The 9,603-nt window shown below is 36.5% G+C and overlaps 1 protein-coding gene across 1 annotated transcript; it reads left to right on the top strand.

The window, feature by feature from the left end:
- Nucleotides 1-8,268: 8,268 nt before the first annotated feature.
- On the top strand, nt 8,269-9,357 carry LOC139891511 (RING-H2 finger protein ATL2-like). The gene has a single exon (XM_071874482.1). The coding sequence runs from the start codon at nt 8,319-8,321 to the stop codon at nt 9,120-9,122; it is 804 nt and encodes a 267-aa protein (XP_071730583.1). The 5' UTR covers nt 8,269-8,318; the 3' UTR covers nt 9,123-9,357.
- The last annotated feature ends 246 nt before the right edge of the window (nt 9,358-9,603 follow it).

Genomic DNA, 9,603 nt, shown 5'->3' with positions numbered 1-9,603 from the left:
TATATATATATATATATATATATATATATATTACTAACTATTAATGTATTAATAATAATATTATTAACATTTATATTAATAAGAATCCTAATATTAATAATAATAAATGATAATAATAAAATAATAAAAATAATATTACTAACACAAATATTAATATTAATATATAAAAAAATATAATGAAAGTAATGATAATAATATTAATATATCAATTTACTCAAGCTTGTAACTTAATATAATACTATATACTACTACTACAGGTAATAATTTAGATATACAAGTTATACATATACTAATTTCATATCTATATATTTTATGTCAGATTTTGTAATATTAATATTACAGATATTAATATTATTATTAATAATAATGAAGATAATTATATAATAATTATGTTTAAACTTGTAATTAAATTCAATATATTACTATTATATATTGTTATTTATATCATATGGATAATATATTCTATGATAATATATTCTAAATATTTATTATATTACAATATATGTGTATGTATTCCTGTTAATAGCAACTTAATTATTTTATGTATTACTTTGAATATTCAATTCAATTCAAATGATTGAATTGTATTTTATTATCTCAAGCTATTATATATACTATTATTTATATTTACATATATATATATATATATATATATATATATATATATATATATATATATATATACATATTTTATTTATAACAATTGTTCGTGAATCGTCGGGAATAATCATAGGGTAAATGAATATATGAACGTAGTTCCAAAATTTTCAAGACTCGACAATACCTACTTTGCTTATCGTATCGAAATCATATAAAGATTAGGTTTAAATTTAGTCGAAAATTTTCGGGTCGTCACATGTTGTATGATTAGTGATGCGATAGCCGTGTTTCCCTCACGTGATGTTACGGGTGTGACGATAGTCGATTTTGTACACCTTGGTATTAGCGTTTCCATAGTCGTTGGGCGCAAACGGTTTTAGCCGTTGGGTTATGATGTTACGGTAGTTGCGTATTGGTCGTGTTGCGCACTACAAGGGTTGTTAAGTGGTAAGTGTTATCCGTAAGGGTTCGCTTCTATTCAGTCTTCGTTGGTTTAGATGGTTGACTTTATTTTGATGTACGGTTGTTACTAGCGGTGTACTTGGTATGGTATGCTAGGGGTTGATATCTCGGTTCGAGATTGGTTGAGTTTTTCCCGATGTGAGGGATTGAGCATGGTTTTAGTGCTCGGAATTGTGGATTTATAAATCTTGGGTGACAATTTTAGTTGATAGAGGCGATTTATTGGGAAGAATTGCTTAGGAAAGTCGGATTGGGACTTATGTTTGAGGACCGTGGAGTGTGGTCCATTTGGTTAAGTGACGAGGATCACGAGGACGTGATCGATTCTAAGTGGGGGAGAGTTGTAAGACCCTAATATTTATTGTACGGAAGTGTAATTATGCTACATAGAGTGCAGGAAGTATTGTGTAATTAAACGAAGGTCAGAATCTGCCCAGACTGTTGTGCGCGCCGCGCACAGTTATGGGTGCGCACCGCGCACCTTGCCAGCGACAGAATTCAGCCTTTTTCTATTTTAAGTTTAATGAAGGACTTTTTGGTCTTTTCACTTGAGGCCGGATCTCAGGTCTTATCAGCTGGTTTGGATCCACTTTTGGATCATTTTCACATCCATTCATCACTCTCAAGTATCTTAGAGAGAGAGGGAGAATTCTAGTGAGAGAATTGGGGTTTTGGAGAGGAAGGAGCTTGAATTGATCAAAGTCTCGGGTTTTAAAGTTGTTCACCTCGTTCCTAGCTACGTTTTGGTTGTTGTGGTAAGTTCTAACTTCGAATTTCATTGTTTGATTTGATATTCAAATTTAGGGTTTGAACTTGATTTGTAGAGAAACCCATTTAAAACTCTTGAAGTGGGTTTAGTGATACTAGTAATCGGGTTTATCGTTGTTGTTGGTGGATTTTGGGTTGGTGAACAAATTGGCTATGATTATGACTTGTAGTTGGGTTTAATCACTAGGTTTAGTGATTATGGAAGTATTGGAACCCATTTATGTGTTTGAAAGACTAATTTTGAATTGGGTCAAAATTAAGGTTTTGATGTCAAATTGGGTAAGACACGTGTTTAACACTTGTGTTCGGGTTTAATCGATGTGTTAGGACCATTTTCACTCGTATTAGTGAATATTGGTTAGTTTGGGTGCGGTTTGTGCTTGTAAGTGCAAATGGGTCGAATTTGCACTAAGTGTCGAATTGAGTTGGTTTGTAAATCCACTCTAAGTGTGTTGTTGAATTTGTGATAATGGAATAGGTACTTTCCATTGACGAGTTGCGGATTACTTGGAAGCATTCATCAAGGCGACAAGGTGAGTGTTAATATCCTATGTGCATATGTATGTGTAGGATGGGTGCGGGTCGGGTGAAGTGGTTATCGGTTATAGAGCTCACTTCACATATAGGTGGATTCGATGGACTTGCGTTTAGGTCCAATTGGCACGGTTGTGCGTTTTAGTTGACCACCTTTGGTGAGGTACACGTTTTGTGTGTATGTTATCACACGTGTTTGTGATGTGGGGTATATAACCCCAATGGCGAAGGGTTGATATTGTTGTGATATGGATAACCCCGATGTGGTGGATTTTATAATCCCGTGACCATGGGTTTTGAATTGTGAAAGTGGATCTCGTGTAGTTCAGATTCACGATGACGCGCGTAGTTCGGTCATCTTATCGGAAGTGAGTCTCGTGTAGTTCGGATTCACGGTGACGCGTGTAGTTCGGTCATCTTATTGAGGTAGTGATCTAGTGTAGTTCGGATTACTAAGGCTCGTTTAGTTCGGCCAACCTCGATGTTGTCTTGTTGAAGATAGTAATCTCGTGTGGTTTCGGATTACTAAGGCTCGTGTAGTTCGGCCAATCTTCATTGTGGTGTTCGGTATTCGGTAATGGGTTAAGGGGTTAACCTTATTCGTTTTTATATTGTTATATATATATTGTTGTATTGTCGCAATGTAGCTAACCCTCCGGGTGTAGCTTCTTGGCGTTGTTCAAATCGTCGTTGGTGAACTTATGTTTGTTGATGCATATTAAGCTTGTTGCTTAGTGATCGTACGGTATGCTTAGATTAGTTTGCCTTTATGCATGGATGCTCCGGTATGCGGTATTTGATTATTTGTATGGCGTGTCCATTTTATGCGTATATATGTATGTAGTATATTTTCACTCACTAAGCGTTAGCTTACCCTCTCGTTGTTTACATTTTTATAGATTTGCTTGGAGACGGTGGCTCGGGTAAGCGTGGGGGCTAGTGGACTTGCATAGTTGCTTTAGAAGATCTTGCTTTTGGATTGATTAGGATTGGGTAGCATATCCCCAATCGCCATGCTCGGTCTTTATTTTGTGTTAAAAATCTTGTGGTTGAAAACTTGTATTTTGTACGAAAGTCGTAAAACGGCCGATGTGGGCCCGGTCTTGTAAAACTCATTTTATTATTGGAATGTGTTAGTTTTAACTAATATAAGATGTTGTGAAAAGCGTTTGGTCTAAAAGTTTCAGGAAGCAAGAGATCTTTTTACGAAAATTGGAAAAAGTGGACAGCGAGCTGCCAGGCCCTGTGCGCGCCGCGCACAGGTGGGGCTGCGCGCCGCGCACCCCATCTGGTCAGCTCTGTTTAAATTTTTTTTTTTATTTCCCGTTTTTGGTTGTTTAACGGGTTGGGTTGTTACAGATGTTCAAATTCGAAACCGACTCCTTATGGGTTAAGGTCATATAGAGTATTTATGGTGCTTCGGGTGGTCTTCTTTGTGATGCAAATCACCAAAGTAGATCACATAATTCTATTTGGTCTAATGTGATTGCTATAGGTCGCTACATTGACTCTCTTGGTGTTCGATTTAGTGATTCTTTTGTCAGGAAGTTAGGAGATGGAGCTTCCACTTGTTTTTGGAAGGATTCGTGGCTGGACATCGTACCTTTGAAGGATAGATTCAGAAAACTTGCAAGGCTTGAGTCTTGCCCTGATGTTTCGGTAAAAGATAGGTTAATTTGTGATGGGTCGAAAGCTGTATCAGATTGGAGATGGGTCAGACAGCCCACTGGTCGTGCTAATGGCGAGCTGGAGGAATTAAATGGGCTGCTCAATTCAGTCACTCTCTGTCCGGAATCGAAAGATACTTGGAGATGGTCCATAAATAATAATGGTATGTTCACCACCGAAAGCTTATCAAATCTGGTAAACTCAACGACAATAAATGCGGGTACAAACGGGTTAGAATCACTTAGGAATAACTTGGTTCCAAAAAAAAGTTGAAGTCTTTATCTGGAGGGATAGAAGGCAATGGCTACCGGTACGAGTTGAATTAGATAAACGTGGGTTAGATCTCCACTCGGTTCGTTGTCCTCTTTGTGACGACGATATTGAGTCGGTGGTCCACTCCCTTATCACGTGTAAAAAAGTGTATGAAGTGTGGCTTAAAGTTTTCGATTGGTGGGGATTTGATGGTGTTCCTAGCGGTAATCTTGTTAATCTTCTTCAAGGTTCGACGTGTTCTACATTTTCAGATTCGGGTAGGTCTATATGGCAAGGAGTAATTTGGACTACTTGTTATTTAATTTGGAAAAATCGCAACCTAACGGTTTTCAAGAATAAATGTTGGAACACTCCGTGTGCGATGAATGAGATTCAACTGAAAAGCGAGTGGATCGCGAAGAGGTTCAAAGTTAGAACTATAGGTTGGCATAATTGGTTTCATAACCCTTCTTGCTTTCTGGGTTGTTAATTTGTGTATGTATACTGCGATATTTTGATGTTTTGATACTGCCTTAGCATCCTTGTTCATGTCATGCTTTTGCCATTGGAACTTGTGTTGAAGCATGTTCTTGTACATTTTGTGGTTGATATATTGATGATTTTCAAATAAAAAAAGTGATTAATTAAGTTCGTAATAGGTATGACCATATGAAGCATAAGTTAAGATCAGAGAGTTTCTATTACGTTACAAGATTCCTGTTATACATATTAGCTATTTTGGGGCTTTCGGTTGCGTTTGTATTTGAGAAGATGAAATTGGTGTTCGTAACATCCTGGGTGCTACCTCAGAAGATTTCGTTTTAATTACTCCCTTATCGGATATCGCTTCATCGTTTTGTCGGTTCGCTTGGATTGAGATTAAAGGTTTGCCGCCTACGTGCTTCTCCGACAAGAGTGCCCGAACGATCGCAGGTTTATTCGGTGACGTTTTTTCTGTAGCAAAGGTTTCGTCTAATCTCGGTAACATCGGGTCTCTCTTTGCGTTTATTAAATCTTCTTCTGCTAAGCACATTCACGATCTCGTTGACGTGGATTTAGACACAGATGATTTGTTACCTTTGTCTTCTCTTGTTTGGGCTTCCGAGATTGGTGATGTTGCGAGCTTAGGAAAGATCCTTTTTGAAGAGTTTGACCGAGGGCTATTAGAATATGTTAATCGTACAATTATGTTCAGTGACGTCGATGTAAATGGTTCGGGTCATGTTCAGAATGTTGATCCTTCTGTTTATATTAGTCCAAGTAAAGTGTATTATGAGAATCAATACGGGACTGTTAAAGGTGCTTTACACAAAGTTGGTTTCGGGTTTAGTTCGACGGGCAAGTCAAATGATATTTCGGTTTTAACTTCGGGCTCTTCGGACGTTCATGCTATGGGTATTATTTTTGGTAGTGTGCCTTGTGGTGAGGATGCAACTAATGTATACAATGGTAGGCAGAAGGATATTGGTGGTGAGAGTGTTGCTGGTGACACCATCTCGTGTTCGTCTTCAAAAGGTATAGAAGCTTCAGCTCTAGGTGTGAGTGGTTCGGGTACTAAGAATAAAATGGACAAGCTCAAACAAATGGAAGTAAATGAAGATTTGGTATTTCAGGAGGTTGTGGACGAGGGTGAGATGATTGGTGTATGTAATTCTTTTGATGGCAACTTAAGGTTGAATTTAATCAAGGGTAAGTCTATTGTTGATTTGGGTTCAAATGTTGGTTTGAATGCTAGCGTTAAGTCAGTTATGGTTCAAGGTTCGGGTGAGGAGGAGATGTCTAAAGCCTTTAATCCTAATGTCGAATGTGAATTTCCTACGATACATCAAAGTGTGGGCAATGTTGGTTCCTCCTCAGGCAATTGTTCTAATTCTAATTTTTTCAACGACGCCAGAAAGGATCTTAAAGATTTTTGGGTTGAAGGGAAGGTTCGTAGTTCGATATCGTCTCTCAAACCTAAACCAAAGTCTAGAAAGCCAAAGCCTAGGAAAATCCATGGCGAGGAATTGTGAAATTTCAATGTCGACGGTATGTGAAGTGATCGGTTTGTGATTTTTGTGTTTACTGTTTGGTTAGATTTGGGTTTTTGTTTTAGTTCTTGTATTTGATTGTGATTCGGGGTTTGTTTTAGCGACCCGTTGCTCAAGGCTCAGACTTCGTTATCTTTTGCTCTATGTCTAGTGATAGGGTTCGTTTACTTTTTCCGAACCTTGCAGTGCTTTTAGTTCGATTGTATATTTGTTCGTCATTTTCATCTATTGACGAAAAGACTTTGTTTTAATATTATCGTTATTTTAGCTAAAAAAAAAAAAAAAATTGTGAAGCATAAGTCAAGATAGTGAACCAATTGGACTCAGAAAGTCAATGCAGCCTTGAGTCGTTGACTATGACTGGATATAATGTTTTCCATCCATACCCACCTACCAATTTTTCAAATAAATTATGATAAATCATGAATTATTGATTTTATCCTTAAATACAAATCAAAATTAACATTACTTAGAACTTTAGAAGAAATCACAAGGAAAAAATAACTAAGAAATATTATTACCTTTTTTTATTTTATTTCAACCTTATTTTTTATACAATAATATTTTCATTTATAATTTTAATAAATTTTATATCATGCATTAGGTAGATATGCCATATATACATGCTATCCATATTTATAAGTGGATTTATCAAGACAACAAATCGATTAGTTATTTTTATTAAATAAGTTCAGTAAAATTTTCCGTAAATAAAGTAAAGAGACACTAACAAATAACAAATGTATTTAAGGATGGAAAATTTTTTAATAAAGTATTATACTCTCTCCGTCCCATAAAAAGAGTCCACATTACTGTTTATGTATGTCCCAAAATAAATGTCCCTTACTCAAAATAATACTAAAAAGTCACTGAAAAATCCAATAATACCCTTTTTATATATGGAAATTAGCAAAACATTTATTCATAATTTCTTATTTCACTTACTTTGCTAAAAAAACTAATTAATTCGGATAACATATTAAATGAATGACAAAATAGACATTTTAAAAATATACCAAACATTTTTTGTTGAGGAACACTTTTTATAGGACGGGGGGAGTAGTATTTAATATACATGAGTAATAAGAAATCTATATTTACTCAAATACGTGAAATACTATTCGCTTCATAAAAATAGATGTTTACTGTAATGTGTAAATATATAAAGGTTTAGGTAGCTGAACTACTATCGAATTACTTGAGTTTGGCTTGTTAAAAATCTGGGCCGAGTTTAAACGAACTCGACATATACTTGAATTCAAACGAGCTTGAGTTTAATTAATTATATATAAATAATATACTAAAACTTATACTCCCTCCGTCCCATATTAATAGTCCACAGACAAAAAACACACAGTTTAAGAAAATGTCATAAAAGTACTGTACTTTCTGTTTACTTTTCACTTTTACCCTTACTTTTTCTTTCTCCTTTAATCCTATCCACATACATTAAGGGTATAATAGAACTTAAGCTTCTTATTCTTTTTTATTTATGAAAGTGGATTATTAATTTAATACATCCCAAAATGGAATAATGACTATTAATATGGGACGGAGGGAGTATTATTGAATAAGTGAGTTAACATCAGCCAAGCTTAAACATGTTTAAATCTTAATAAGCCGAACTCGAACTTTGTATGCCAGGTTTGAAACGAGACTAGTTCAAACTTATCTTAATGAATCTGTATAAGTCGAACTCGAACACAATCAAGTTCAAGTTTAGCAGAAATCATTTACACCCTAAAATAATTTAATCAATCAACAAAATTAGAGGGGTAATTTCGTGATTTTATAATTCCCGCGTCTTCCACGCATACCTCAATCAATAAAAGCTGCTTCCTCCACTTTCAAACCATCATAAAAACAAACGAACCAACCTCGAAATTTCCCTTTTCCCATACATACGTTATTATACATACACACACCTATATCTATCAATCTCTATATACACATATCTCTTTCTATCTAAACCATTTTTTTTTTTAATTTAATTTAATTAATTCAATGTCTAATTCCTCATTTCACAACAACCAATGGCCAGATGACGATCAGCAACAACTTACCACCTCAAAAAGCTACGCAATTAGCGGCAAAATCATGTTATCAGTAATTATCATCCTATTCTTCGTCATCATCTTCTTAGGCGTTCTCCATTTATACGCCCGGTGTTACCTCCGCCGTATCTACCGTCGGAACGAAACTCGCCGCCGAAACCGTCAAAATCGATCCACACGTATTATATTTTACACCGACAATAGTGCAATTTCGCCTACTGCTTCCAGTGGACTCGATTCGAATGTATTGAAATCGCTGCCGGTGTTTTTATACTCGTCGGAAAGTAAAACACATACGCCGGAATGTGCTGTGTGTTTATCGGAATTTGAAGACGGTGAGAAAGGTAGGGTTTTACCGAAATGTAAACATAGTTTTCATACAGAATGTATTGATATGTGGTTCTATAGTAATTCGACTTGTCCGCTTTGCCGGTCACCGGTCGAACCGGTTATTGAACCGGAAACGACGAATTTAGTAGCTGAACCGGGTTCGAGTGACGGAACGACGTCAGGTACGGATAGAAGGAAAGGATTAATTGATATAAGAATAGATGTACCGAGTCAGAGCGAGTTTCGGTTGGATCGGCTTACGTCACCGAGTCAAGGGTTTAGGTCACCGGGAAGTCGGTTGATGTCGTTCACGCGGATGTTAACAATGAGTAGGAAATCACCGTCTGGTGTGGGACCTAGTGGTGTGGCAACTGAGTCAGATATCGAGTCAGTTGACGAGTCAACCCGATCTGATGTCAAGTAAAATTACAATGGGCTTTGGCGGCTGAGTAGAAACTATTAGAGCCGCTGGGTTTAAGATTAGTAGACACGTGGCTTGATCTTAAAATGGATGAGGTTGAGATGGGATATATTTTTTATCCGGTTGTTCATTTTCCCATACCGTAGATATTGTAGAATTGTAGATGTAGATATTTATTGATTTATTGTTTGGAAATGTAAACATTCTATTTCTTTCATAAAATTAATCAAGTGTTTCTTTTATAAAATGAGCTTGAAAGCTGTACGTAACGTTTACCTTCTTTTATGTTCATGCCCATCCTGGCATGAGTCCCCGTGATATTAACTTAGACCATGGATAACGCGGCGGCATAGAGCCGGATGCCGCCACAAACGCCATCACAAATGCCGGAAATGGGCGGCGGTGGGCGTTTGTGAGGCGGCGTTTGTCGCCGGATCACGAAGAAGCAAAGGGCGGTTTGGACAGGTGTTGGTTTGTGATTGGC

This window comes from Rutidosis leptorrhynchoides, chromosome 2, assembly GCF_046630445.1.
Source record: "Rutidosis leptorrhynchoides isolate AG116_Rl617_1_P2 chromosome 2, CSIRO_AGI_Rlap_v1, whole genome shotgun sequence".
NCBI classification, from domain to species: domain Eukaryota; kingdom Viridiplantae; phylum Streptophyta; class Magnoliopsida; order Asterales; family Asteraceae; genus Rutidosis; species Rutidosis leptorrhynchoides.
This window is presented reverse-complemented; position numbering and strand designations above follow the sequence as displayed.

Bases quoted from the DNA above. Each gene is read 5' to 3' on its own strand.
- LOC139891511 (XM_071874482.1), top strand. From the start codon at position 8,319: ATGTCTAATTCCTCATTTCACAACAACCAATGGCCAGATGACGATCAG.